Source organism: Trichophyton verrucosum (genome assembly GCF_000151505.1).
Source record: "Trichophyton verrucosum HKI 0517 chromosome Unknown contig00005_32.r1.exp, whole genome shotgun sequence".
Taxonomy (NCBI): Eukaryota; Fungi; Ascomycota; class Eurotiomycetes; order Onygenales; family Arthrodermataceae; genus Trichophyton; species Trichophyton verrucosum.
Window position 1 is genome coordinate 1 of NW_003315633.1, and position 12,892 is coordinate 12,892.

A 12,892-nucleotide genomic window follows, 5' to 3' on the forward strand; every position below is an offset into this window, starting at 1 on the left:
AAATAATAAAAAATAAAAAAAATAAAAAAAAATAAAAAAAAATTAAAAAAAAAAAATTACAGTAGTCAGGGCCGCAGGACATTTATCCAACGATCTCGCAGATGGAGCTGAAAGACTGAGCCTCGAGCCATATTTTCCTCCAAATATGGCCATGTAGCTGACCAGCATAAAGATATCCGTGCATCACAGACTCAACTTCTTCCCAACTCCGCCAGTGCTGTAAAACAATGATATCGTGCAGTAATTCCACCAGCCATTTCCGTAGCGTCCGGTCCCACGCGCCAGAAATGCTGATGAAAGCCGCCCAGGCTAGCAAGGAGCGATCTTCATTCGAGTGTTCGGATAGTGGCTTCACAACACATTTAGCAAGGGCGTCTTTCAGGTGTTTTGTCATTGCCCTTCCGGTTCCAAACTCAGGCGGGGAGACAACGAAGCAGGAGTTGAAGTAGGATAAGGCAGTAAGCCGAGCAACGGATTCTATTGGGTTGTCCTTTAATATATCCTTGTCCGCGACACCTTGGGCCTCCGGTGCGCGGTAAGGGTAGTCTAAAAGTTCGTATTCCATCTCGTGGGCCTTCATGAGGAACATTTCATATTCTATGTCTGAAAGTCCCGAGGCATCTGTACGGTTGAAGATTTCAAAGAAAAAAACATGGCGGATTTCTTGCATGAGGGAGATTAACTTGGGGCTGAGGTGTTTATTAGCGCATAATGTTTTGTTAAGGTGACGTAGTTGGGAGTTTGGCGGAGGTTCGATTCTCTCCCTAATTTTAGGCGGAAGGGGTCGAGGCTCCCAGGCCAAGGGGAATATTGGGCGGCTTAATAAAGTGTATGCGGCTTTGAGATCACACCTGTGGGTTGGTTAGCTTAGCAGCAGCTCTTTATACAGCCCGTAGAAGACGGGATATACTTACGTTAAAACGGCCCCTATGCCACGGGAGCCTTGCGCAGCCATGTTTAGAATCCCACCACGGTAGTCAACTATTTTCTTCATGCCCTGCCAGTGAACTCTGGCTTCTTCAAATAAAGCTAGTGTTAACTATTTAATAGCGAGGTGAGGTGTTAGACCAAGTGATGTCACAAAACCAGGGGAGTATTGCCATACCGTTGCAGATATAAGACCTGTCACTATATCTATTGCGGTGTCATCGACTGCTTTCATCGGGTCTGGGTCTTGCAGTTTCCGGTTCATCTCCGCTATACACTTGGCCTTCATAACGTAGTATGTAGGGTCTAGTAGCATAGCTTCATCTTTATCGGAGCCTGCCAGCGATATTGAATGATGCTGTTCAAAGATCGCTTTGTGCGCGGCGCTGAGGGTCATCTGGGCAAAAAAAAGAAGCAGACGATGAAAGAGCCGCAACCCTCATTATGGCTAGCCGCTTCTTTGTCTCTTCTTCTTTTCTGGCTTCAATGGGGAAAGTCATGGGTATCAGGCAATGGTTGACTATATTCAGATGGTAAGACTTTTTGTTGCTCCACTTCACCGCAGTTCTATACTCGACGAGGAGGCCATGTCACTTACTATAATGTACCAGGTTGCCGACGACATTGCCTATTCCCTCAAAACCCTTGATAGTATCCATCGGATCTAGGGTTTGGTATACAGCGGTCGTCAGAGGGTTGTTGAATATATAGAGTACCTTTGATTCGTCCTTGCTCTTAAACGCGACCCATGAGGGCGGCGGCCTCACGTCTGCGACAGCGCCTGTTGCCGACTCCTCCTGGTCGTCTGTCTGGCGCTGGACAGAAGCTGTTGAACCAAGGGCGGCTCCCACTTCGTGCTTCTTGGACGCCTTCTTCGAGACTCGCTTGAGACCGGCGATTCTCTCTCGACGACGCACATCTCGCATTACGTGAGACCGTATCATCTTGCGGGTATCAGAACCCTTTTTCCCTTTCAAGGCGGCCTCATCATCCTGCCCGATAAAGGTGAACGACGGGCGCTCATAAGCCAACGATTGTTCTGGAATGCCTTGTTAGCAAATGATATTCTATAAAAAGACATCCTCCCCCAGACTCGTATTAACTATCTTCTCCGTCAAAACGAAAATAATGAGTCTGGCCCAGCTACGACGAAAGCCATGCTTGAATGAACATCAACACATAGCCGAGCTCAGCTCCCAGGAACAAGCGAGAGAGCGAGAGAGAGAGAGAGAGAGCACACAACAGGAGTGAGCCACAGCCAACAGCCAACAGCTAACAAACGTACCTGGCGACGGCCCTGGGCGAGCCGCGGGAGGCGTACCTCCGCCGGATGAGGAAGACGAAGAGGAGTTCGGCGACGCAGCAAAGCCAGTGGGAACGATGATGGGACTCTTCGGAGGAGCCATCCTGCAACCCGCTTCAGAGGGAGGCCGAGAGCGCCTTTGCCCGTCCTTCTTTTTGTTTCTTTTCCTTCGCTTTTCTTTGTCTCGTGCTTTCCGGTGCCTTGCTGGCGGTGCTGGCAGGGTTTGGTTAGATGGTCGACATGAGTGATCGACTGTCAGGACCGCGCTAGATCATGGAAATACTTATATTATTTATATACGTAGCGTGCGAGCACGCCGTTCCAGCGTCCTATCCGGCCGTCATCCAAAAGCAAAGACCCCGAAGAAAAGAAAAGAAAAGAAAGGAAAAAAACCGAGAGAAAGGGGGCCAGAGAAGGGACGAAAGGTCGCGGCTGGCGCACAGCAAGCAGAAACTCGCCTTTTGAGCGCCCGTATAAACCAGTTTTCCAGGCCGGCCGTTGGTTTACCTTGCGAAGCTCGTTTCTGGCTCCAGGGAGACAGAGAGAGAGAGAGAGGACTTACGCAACAGGGAGTTAAGTAATAGCAAATAGCAGTAGTTAATATATATAAATAAATAAGTATTAAGTAAGATAATAAATATATGTCAATACCTAATATTAATGGTTTCGTTTCTGAGGGCCGTCGTCGTTTTTTATTTTAGCCTTCGACCGGCCCGTCTGGTTGGTGCGAGACCCACTGGGCAGCGCTGATGAGGTAGCATCTCTCGGATGTAGTATCTACCAGTCGGGCTGAGGATGGAGTGGATGGATGGATGCAGGCAGACAGGAGGCGAGGGGACTTGACACTGGCAGCAGCTCTGGCTTGACTAGCTCGGACAAATTACATACATAGTACTTAGTAGCTATTTAGTTATCGAAGTAAGTGCTTAGTTACATGGGACGGCCAAGGCGATGTCTTGCAGCTAACAACAGCAACAAGTAACACCGACAGCTCTAACTAGTTTGTTCAACGAGGGGACAGGGAGCGGCCAGCCAGACGCGGCTCTGGCCTGGCTGGGTTAATATGTATATAACGGACAGCTGGATACACTCCGCGGAAGGACGGATTGACGTGATGCGCAGCTGGGATGGGCCCCTGGCCTCAAACAGCTTCTTTTTTTTCTCTTTGACCAAGGGGCGCCACAACGCCCGGGGGGTCTCTCTATCTATCGGCGACGAGTCTAGGAAACAATATCGAGGGTAAGAGTTCTCGGCAACTGAAATAAGGGATCGGAGGTGTTGATACCCATTATTGCTGTCTGCTCAGCTTTTAAGTAGCCGTGAAAGGGAAAAAAAAAAAAAAACAAGAATTATCAGAAGCCTGCTGCCAAGAGAGGAAGTTTATCAGGCTTCAGGGTCTGTTTCATGTCTTTCCGTTCCGTATAGCATTAGTGTGTGGATGCGGGCGTAGCCTCTTCTGCACATGTAGCCGGCCGGCCCCCAACAATAATGCTATGAATAGTGTCGATGGGCTGCTGAAGGAGGGAGGGAGGAGGTCTGTCGATTGGGCAGGAGCCAAGGAATGCATGTGTTGCGTGTGCGTGCGTGTCGTGTGTGTGCGTGTGTATGTGTGTGTGTGGAGAGATTGTCGGATGGGCGGCTGATGTTGAGATCTACCAGGCCCGGAGGTCGTCGAACAGTCGTGATAAGAGTGCATACCCCAGCACCAGGCCGATGCATATCCATACTTTATTTCTTCGAAACCAGCTCTCCCCGGCATCTCTCGCCCTCTGTCCACCCTCCACAACAACCCCTAACCCTGTGGCACTCCCACCGCCAGGCCTGCGTCGAAGAGCATTCGTCTCAGGTGAACAGGCACTGTTGTTGCTACCGTTGCCGCTGCTGCTGTTCTCGGCTAACAAGGCTTCATTGGGGTCGGGTAATATCTGTCCTGTCGCTGGATCAACCCGGTTGTCCTTCATCCATTTCCAGTTCTCCTGGTCCAGCTCGGGCCACTCGGCTCGAAACTTCTTCCCTCCGTCTCCGGCCTTGATGTTCGCAATCCCCTTGATCGTCGACGTGACGCCAGGAACGGCTTTTGTATAAGAGCCGCCACCGGTAGAGTTCCACCATCTCGACCTCGCGGCGAATAACCTGCGCTCGGCATCGGAGGCACTCACGCTCCCAGTCGTCATCTCCTCGCTGTTCATAAAGGATAGCAGTCCGATCAGGATCGTCGACACCTCCCACGCCGGGTTGAAGGACTTTGGGTGGAAATCGCTTATACTCAGACACAATCGTGTGGATGGCATGAATCGCCCACTTGGCGTGTGCATTCTTATTGCTGGAGGCGCAAACGGATATTCAGGCGGGAATATTAGTGTACCCCAGTACTGGCCATTTTCGTACGGTGTCTGGGGTGCTCCTGTAAGTATGTAGTGCCATCTATGCGTTTCATCGAGTTAGCCGGCGAGCTCAATCTGGAGAGGTCCAGGCCGGGGGTTCGCCCCGTTAAAACAAAAAAAATAAATGAAATAAAAGAGCGTTGCAAACGTACTCTAGTATGTTGGACTCTGACGGATGTGCAACAATGTAGGGAGGTGGGTTCTTTTGGATATTTTGGTACTCGCGGGTGAGCTAGGATTCGGGATTTCCCGTTAGCATGGCCGTTAATGGGTCTGCCGTGATAGATCATATACTTACTCGCTTGGTGGCGGCTTTGGTGGCCATGATGCGCGGCAACCCTGGCTGGTCCAGCTGTCTCTTTCGCAGTAAGAATACTAGTTAAGGGGCGTCTTCGAGAGAACGACAAAACGCGAGCAGCCTGAGAATTGTAAACCCGGAGAACCCTGCACTGCAGCCGACGAAGCTCCTGTCAACCAGTCCGCCAGGGACAATGCACTAGTATAAGCGGGAAGAAAGCGCCGATGCCGATGCCGCTGCCGATGCTGATGCTGACGCTGATGCTGATGCCGAGAGAGAACGAAGATGAAGATCTTTCGATGTTTTCGATGCTTTTCGCTGCTTCTTTTTCCATGCGAGTCATGGCACGTGACCCAACCTTCCATCCGTCATACTCACGTGACGCTGCTTACATAGTTTTGCGAAAGTCGACGCCGCGAAGTTGCAGAACAAGCAAAAAGGACGAAGACGAAGCGGACGAAGAAGCGCTTCAAAGGGAGAAAAAAAAAAAAAAGAGGAGGTTGACGGCCATTGACAGACGCAGTCGACAGCTGTTGCAGAAGCCGCAATGGTTTCTTCATCCAACGGCGGAGACGAGGTAAGTCCTGCCCGGGGAAGAGAAACTCGATTGGACCATCCGGCTTACCCTGTTTATGTCTTGTTTGCATAGATCTTCGACCGTCTTCGAAACCCGGAGGTAGACCCAAAGGTGCTGGAGGAGCGCAAGAAAGCAGTCAATGAGCGGATAAGCAACATCTACCAGAAGGCCCAGGCTCGCCTTGCTGAATTGGTCAGTGCTGGCTGTCAATTGCGTTTGTCTGTGTTTGTGGCATTTTGACTGATTCGTCCGGTATCCAGATCGACCAGAATTCTACATTACCATGCACCATTTCCTCCGTCCAGGTTCTCAATGCGCCGCATACGAGACGGGGCTTTCTCGAGAAGGCTCTCAGCCCTTTGCTAAAGGAAAATAAAGACCGCACGCTTACCCTGGCCGAGACTCTGGCGGAGGTATCAAAATGCACAGACAGGCTAAGTCAATTCGGTAGGTCTCAAAGCTTACTCAAAATCTTCAAACCCTTCGAGGTTTATGCGTGAATGTTCACTAATCTCTACCAACAGACATTTTTGAACATCCAATTGGTATTCACCTCGATAAACCGTCACAAACCGACCCAAGCACCACTCCTACCGACATCAGCATATATCTTGCTACCAAAGAGAAATCTAGACTACTCGTGAAAACCGGAACCGATCTTGGAAACGCAGAAGGTTCGGCATACGCAAACGTCCTCTGGCGGAATATCCTTGGTGGTGCAGAAACCTTGAATCTCAATGCTTCTCTCGGCACACGCACAAGGTCGTCTTACCAGGCGATTTTCGAAACCCCGATTCTTAGTGATCCTAACTACCGATGGGAGACCGGTGTCGTCGCGAGTGACACAAAGAAGCCCTGGTCAAGCCACGAAGAGGTGTTAAAGGGCGGCTGGACAAAGCTCCGGTGGCTGAATGGTCATGGCCACCGACAAGAGTTGGCTCTCAATGGCTTCTGGCGCCAGGTCACCGGTTTGGCTACTGATGCGTCTTTGGGTATTCGCGAAAACGCAGGAGATAGCGTGAAGACCAGCATCTCGCATACGTGGGTCAACGATCGTCGGGATAACCCTATTCTACCCACTAGAGGATTTTATGCAAAGACTCTGAACGAACTCGCTGGATGGGGTCCCTTGAAAGGAGACGTGTCTTTCTGGAAGTCAGAAGTGGAAGCTCAGACAGCGATTCCAGTCCCCATTCCACTAGTTAAGAAAGATTGCGGAATAAGTTTTACATCGAGCTTCCGTGCCGGCCTTCTGTACCCACTGGGCCTTGACTCCGACCCAAAACCTCAGCTCTCGAGGATCAACGACCGCTTCCAGCTTGGAGGACCAACAGATGTCCGTGGCTTCAGGCAATGTGGCCTCGGACCTCGCGGCGGTTCAGATGCGCTAGGTGGTGATGTATATGCTGCCGGAAGCGCCAACCTCTTCTTCCCTCTTCCCCGTGTTGGCGCAGACAAGCCCTTCCGGCTCCAAGCCTTCGTTAACGGTGGCCGCCTCCTTGCTCTGAAAACACCCTCCGGCGCAGCCCCCACTACCCATGCTGAGGTTCGGGAGAGTGTCTTCCATACCTTTAGTGAGCTTCAGAACGGCCTTCCAAGCGTTGCTGCCGGAGTAGGACTTGTTTATGCCCATCCTGCCGCCAGATTTGAACTGAACTTCTCGCTGCCGCTTGTCGTTAGGAAAGGAGAAGAAGGCAGAAAAGGCCTTCAGCTCGGAGTCGGAATCAGCTTTTTGTAGACTACCTGTATCAACATTCATATATTTTCCTATGTTCAAAAAATAAAAAGCAAGAGGGCTACTGAAATCCATTCTCAATTCATCCATCACCCTCGACGCTTTGTAGGGTTGTTAACTTTGACGTTCAGTTAAGAGTATCCACCACTGATTGGCGCGGACCATCCAACTTCCCATCCTCCACCAAAACCAAATAAATAGGTAACCAGCTAACAACGCCTGGAACTTGACAGCAACGACCATTCCGCAGCTTGGCCAGCGCATAACTTGTGCATTCTATTGATTTATCCCGCAGTTCAGTTCCAGTACATTCTGTGCGACAGAGAATTACCTTCTTCGACCCTTTCTCGCCCAGACACCGCCCGCTCTCCTTGGATTCGTGGCAACCTCACCGCAAAGGCCACCATGGCCGGGTTCTACCAGCAACAGCAGCATCAACCGTACGGTGTCCCTCCACAGCAGCCCTCGGCGCAAAATCTCCAGTTCTATCCTTCCTCATATTCGTCGGTCTCGGGCCATACAACGCCCGCACAGGTCTCCTACGGCGGCTATGGAGGTAGCTCGTCATCATCTGCCTACCCGCCATTAGGCAGCGGAGGGGCGTCCTTTGGCGGATCAGCTGGCTTTGGTGGAGGTGCCGATGCTGTCAGCGGTCGAATGGGTGAGCAAGGAGGACTACGGATGGGATGGCTGGCTGCGTTTGGGACAGAAGGCTATGAGGATGAACCTCCGTTGCTCGAAGAACTAGGGGTAAATTTTGAGCATATACGCACGAAGGTAGGCGCTCACATCTGCTTCGTTTGTTTCAATTCAGTGCGCGCGTATGTTTTTCTGCTTTGCTGACACCCAATGCTTGATAGACACTCTCGGTGCTAAATCCCTTCGCACGAATCGACCAGCACCTGATGGATGATAACGATCTCTATGGCGCCCTCCTCTACATTCTGCTGTACGGAACATTCCTCCTGTTATCAGGAAAGGTATTCTACGGCTACATCTACGGCGTAGCTGTTTTCGGATCAGTAATTATCCACCTCATCCTCAGCCTGATGTCACCTACCCTTGACCCGTCGACAAACGGAGTATCCCACGACTCCACAGGCATGAACATGAACATGAATCCTTCAGACGCTGGCCATGGCCATGGAGCCCAAGGGGGCCATTTCTCATCGACTCTTACTTTCCCTCGCTCCGCCAGTGTGTTGGGATACTGTTTTCTACCCCTTGTCCTAACCAGCCTTGTGGGAATCTTGATACCCATGGACACCGTATTCGGCTACTTACTTACCACCGCCGCTGTTGGGTGGTGCACGTACAGCAGTTCAGGCATGTTTTGCGCCGTAGCTCGAATGCGTGGTATGAGATTCCTAGTCGCATACCCTCTAGCACTGTTTTATGTCGTTTTCGGGATTATGGGTATCTTCTCTTCTAGAGGTGGCGGCACTCTAGTCGCTAAGGCTACTGGGGGTTAATACAGAAGAAAGGGAAAGCGTTCCACAAAATATATGACATTATATGACCCTCTTAATTACTCGTCTTACCTGGGTGAAAGCTGTAAGCATCGGCTTTGGAGCTGTTCAGTATAGAGTAACATCGTTTCAGGGGAGGTCTGGAGGTCCTAGGAAAATGGATGAGGCCAGCTATGTGTATTTGGGATGGCACCTAAAAATATGAGATATCCTGTGGCTATTTAATTATATATAAAGCATGTTTATCTCAAAATCCCCGTACCCCTACCTCGTCGACTCCTTCTCCCGGCTGTGGAAAACTGGCACGTAACCCACCTGCCTACCTGCTATTGTGTTCGGAGAAGTATGAACAGATGCTATAGATGGTTACAGCCTGGTAATTGGGCTGTTTTGGGCAAGGAGAAGAGCTGCTATATTTCTCTAAATAATAGCTTGATAAGGAGTGAGAATCCATATCGCCTGCAATGTACTAGAGCAGGGCCCTAAATCCTTCTTCTAGAAACATATCCCATCAGCTGGCTAGCAGCGCTATTAAGGGACTAAAAGGACGGCATGGGATATCCTAAACAAAAGAAAAAAAGGGGAAAAAGAGCGACAAGATGTTTATGTATCTTCATACAACGACAAGCTTAGAAATCCAAGTCCACGTCAATGTTAAAGGTGATTGGCATGTTGAAGTTGATATCTCCCATACAAAATTGATACTATTTTTGAGAGGGGTTAGTACCCAGATATCATTGATACAATAGCCACAAACTGAGAGACAATAACTTACGCCATTATCGTTGTTGCAGCAGATGACTTTCTGGTCGCAGCTTGTCCTCGACTTGATACAGGTGTTTTCTAAGAAAACATACTGGTTAGCATAGAGCTGTGAATGGTGGAAACTGGATGAATTGATGACATACTTCCATCCTTCTCATCACAGCAGTAAGAGTCACCAGTCTTGCATAGATTACCCTGCTTAGGACTAGCTTTGTGGACACGGTGAGCTTCACTATTGGAGGCGTCCTCTGAAACCGATGGTGAAGGTGAAGGGGAAGATCCCATAGTCTCTTGAGGGCTAGCCTCAGCCTGAGTTGGAGATGCCTCAGACTGGGAGGCCATTCCAGAGGCGGCTGAGGTCATTTCGGGGGCAGCCTGGCTTTCAGTAGCTGCAGCAGTCATCTGAGAGGCAGCCTGGTTTTCAGTTGCGGTGCCAGTCATCTCAGGGGCAGCTGATGTCATATCAGTAACGGAGACAGACGTCTCAGAGGGGGTTTGGGTCTCCGAGGTCTGGGACTCAGAAGTAGTTTGGGCCTCAGAAGCAGCTTGGGTCTCAGAGGCATCTTGGGTTTCAGTGGCAGTAGCAGATATTTCGGGGGTAGCCTGGCCTTCAGAGAGGGCAGCAGAGGCCTGAGTTGGAGTAGCCTCACTTGAAGCCTGTTCCTCTGTGCCAGTCTCCGCGGCTCCAGTTGATAATGGAACTGGGACAGCCTCAGAAGTTACGTTTCTAGCACGGGGAGCATTGAAAGCTCGGGCTTGAGACTCAGCAACAGGGCTTAGGGTTGTGCTGCCAGGGCGGACTGGGGAGGCTGTCACTAGAGAAAGGTAAAAGTAGAAGGAAACAAGATAAGTAGCGTAGAAAAACTTCATTTTGGAAAGCAGGTAAAGGTAGATGTGACAATGCTTTCTTGAAGTTAACGAAAGCAGGTAAAAGGAGTGTTGAATTTGCTGCTGATTGCTGATTATACCCTTCCCATCCTTTTATCGAGGGAAGATGTCCTTTATCTATAACTGAAGGTCGACTGAAAATGCGGTGCATTGTTCACCAAATGAACAACGAGTGAGAGAAAGCAACATTCGACCAGCTTGAGTCTCTTCCCCTCTCATCCCCCGCTCTGAGTTATCTGTGTAAGACCGATGCCTGAATAGTGGCACAAGAGTCTAGAGCTGGTGAATACCTTCAAGTTCTATAGAAAGTGGTGGTATTCCGCGTCGTGGCCATGATCTGTTGGCTCCACCATTTTCAAATTGACCATTGCCTCTCGATAACGGAGTCACAGAACAATCTCTTCCCCGCTTGCCTGGCCATGGAGGGGAAGTTGAAGCAACACAGAAGTAATGTGGTGACCCGAATATGAGATTTTTTTCTTTGATAGATTGCTGTCATCCCTTCCCGGGATTTGGAGATGTCTTCATGTGTCAAAATGCTCCAAAACCTGTTCCTGAAATTTTCAAAAAGAGACTCTTCTATACAATGGAGTATAGATACGGATATAGAGATGAGTAGACAGGTACTTTCATACCATCCATCCTCAACCGCGGGTTACACAGCCATGGTTAGCTCCCATGTTCCTGCAGGCTGATGGCTGCGGATAATAGGCATCCAAGTTACTCCCTGAGGAGACGGAGACTAGCAATAGCTAATTAGGCCCAATTGAGGGGTTAAAGTGTTCGAGTCCATGGTAACCAGAGATATTTTTTTTTTTTTTTTTCTTTTGGTGAACAATGGTGTCACATATGGTGGACGAGAGCTCTCGATTTGCCAGCTATGATCCTCGTGGAACGCACGTCCAACCCGACGACGGTGGAACATTGGCCAACCATTTCGTCCGAAAACCGACAATGCAGAGCCTATCAGATCCAGGTCCCTCCATCCTTAATCATAATTATGTCATCTTTGCTACCGCTGCAGAAGTTCGACCAAACCTCAGTGAGCTAGTGGTGACGTACCTTTACTATGCTCCGGAAGGTTCATTCCGGGCTAACTTGGCTTGGTGCTACCAGCTAGCATCGGGTGGAACAAGATGACAGTATTGGGTGGTTGACAACCAGGCGTGCACAGTGCTAGACAGAGATTGTTCCATGGTTCGAAATATGTTATTCCTGGGGCGCCATAGTCCTACATAGCATCAGCTCATAGTTAGCCTAGACGAGCTCTAGAGGCGAAAAGGATGCAATAGCCAGGACCGGGTGTAGCCATTGGAATGTCCGAGTCATGTTGGATGGGAGGTTGTAGAGATGGTATAGGCTCCAGAGCATACCAATTCGTCCTTGGAAGGGGGAAACCATCCTCTCACAGCTGAGGAGAAGTATTGCCTGGAAAAATCAAGGCAAATAACCCCCCCATGGTAATATAAAAGGCTCCTAAACATCCAGTGAAGAATCTCCCTTTCCATCATCAATCACAACAAGCAGACATCAAACCCTTCTCTTCTCAAGTTGATTGAGTCCGAACACACTACTCCATTTGAGTCAACATGCAACTCACACAAGTCCTTGCCGTTGCCATTTTGGCTGCTGGTGTCTCTGCTGGCCACAGGCCTCACCGCCCACACAGCAACAAGCTTGAGATCCAAGACGTATGTGGAAGTTCTATGTTCTCCATGCACCTAATATGCACTTAATTCCATGTCATATCGTCTGGTATTGACCCAACTGGCATCTGCAGATCAAATGTCAATCCGGTGCCCCTTACTGCTGCTCTCCCGAGAAGACCAAAGGAAGCACCTGCACCAAGTTGACCGGCAGCTCAGTCAACTGTGACAGCGTTGTTGTCTGCTGCAACAACAACGGAGACGTGAGTATTCCTCCCCATGGACTCATGACTTGGTGTCAAAATTGACCCGCGAGGCTTTGGCGATATAGAAGCATTCTCCTCAGACCTGCTCTGCCAGCGTTGCGCACCCAATCACTTTCGTTGATGTCGATGCTAAGTTCAGAATCGACCACAACAAGGTGTCCCACAACAGGGTCAACGCTAAGCAACGCCGCGACGACAAGAAGGACTATGGCAAGAACGACTATGGCAAGAACGACTATGGCAAGAACGACTATGGCAAGAAGGACTATGGTAAGAAGGACTATGGCAAGAAAGAGTACGACCCCAAGGACCACAAGGACTATGGCTATAAGGACTATGGCCACAAGGACTATGGCCACAAAGACTATGGCCACAAGGACTATGGCCATGATGACTATGGCTACAAGGGATATGACGACAAGGAGTATGGATACAGGGGATACGACGACTACTACTAGATCGAACCGCCCATAACCAAGCCTCAGCCAAGTGTATGGGTTCACTGTGGTCAAATTCGATCTGAGCCGTCGGGCGCTTTTGGGAATCCCCAACGCCATATCCTCTGCCTCCCTCGCAATGAATCTGTGCATGGTGCTGGGTATATAATAAGGGGCCTCCCCTCGTTGCTTTGCTT

At 49.9% G+C, this 12,892-nt stretch overlaps 7 protein-coding genes across 7 annotated transcripts; 3 read left to right on the plus strand and 4 right to left on the minus strand.

The window, feature by feature from the left end:
* Positions 1-82: 82 nt before the first annotated feature.
* Positions 83-1,192, minus strand: TRV_00088 (uncharacterized protein; the record flags this gene model as incomplete). The annotated part of the gene is made up of 3 exons (XM_003025671.1): positions 83-764; positions 915-1,039; positions 1,106-1,192. The coding sequence occupies 3 exons, from the start codon at positions 1,190-1,192 to the stop codon at positions 83-85; spliced, it is 894 nt and encodes a 297-aa protein (XP_003025717.1).
* Positions 1,193-1,289: 97 nt separating this feature from the next.
* Positions 1,290-1,853, minus strand: TRV_00089 (uncharacterized protein; the record flags this gene model as incomplete). The annotated part of the gene is made up of 2 exons (XM_003025672.1): positions 1,290-1,447; positions 1,526-1,853. 2 exons carry the CDS (start codon positions 1,851-1,853, stop codon positions 1,290-1,292), a joined length of 486 nt encoding a protein of 161 aa, XP_003025718.1.
* Positions 1,854-3,882: 2,029 nt separating this feature from the next.
* On the minus strand, positions 3,883-4,545 carry TRV_00090 (uncharacterized protein; the record flags this gene model as incomplete). Its single annotated transcript, XM_003025673.1, has 1 exon — positions 3,883-4,545. One exon carries the CDS (start codon positions 4,543-4,545, stop codon positions 3,883-3,885), a length of 663 nt encoding a protein of 220 aa, XP_003025719.1.
* Positions 4,546-5,459: 914 nt separating this feature from the next.
* Positions 5,460-7,227, plus strand: TRV_00091 (uncharacterized protein; the record flags this gene model as incomplete). Its single annotated transcript, XM_003025674.1, has 4 exons — positions 5,460-5,489; positions 5,562-5,681; positions 5,750-5,936; positions 6,014-7,227. 4 exons carry the CDS (start codon positions 5,460-5,462, stop codon positions 7,225-7,227), a joined length of 1,551 nt encoding a protein of 516 aa, XP_003025720.1.
* Positions 7,228-7,629: 402 nt separating this feature from the next.
* Positions 7,630-8,696, plus strand: TRV_00092 (uncharacterized protein; the record flags this gene model as incomplete). The annotated part of the gene is made up of 2 exons (XM_003025675.1): positions 7,630-7,974; positions 8,124-8,696. 2 exons carry the CDS (start codon positions 7,630-7,632, stop codon positions 8,694-8,696), a joined length of 918 nt encoding a protein of 305 aa, XP_003025721.1.
* An 840-nt stretch (positions 8,697-9,536) lies between these two features.
* Positions 9,537-10,328, minus strand: TRV_00093 (serine-threonine rich protein, putative; the record flags this gene model as incomplete). The annotated part of the gene is made up of 1 exon (XM_003025676.1): positions 9,537-10,328. One exon carries the CDS (start codon positions 10,326-10,328, stop codon positions 9,537-9,539), a length of 792 nt encoding a protein of 263 aa, XP_003025722.1.
* A 1,607-nt stretch (positions 10,329-11,935) lies between these two features.
* TRV_00094 (uncharacterized protein) lies at positions 11,936-12,716 on the plus strand (the record flags this gene model as incomplete). The annotated part of the gene is made up of 3 exons (XM_003025677.1): positions 11,936-12,037; positions 12,127-12,255; positions 12,324-12,716. 3 exons carry the CDS (start codon positions 11,936-11,938, stop codon positions 12,714-12,716), a joined length of 624 nt encoding a protein of 207 aa, XP_003025723.1.
* Positions 12,717-12,892: the final 176 nt, after the last annotated feature.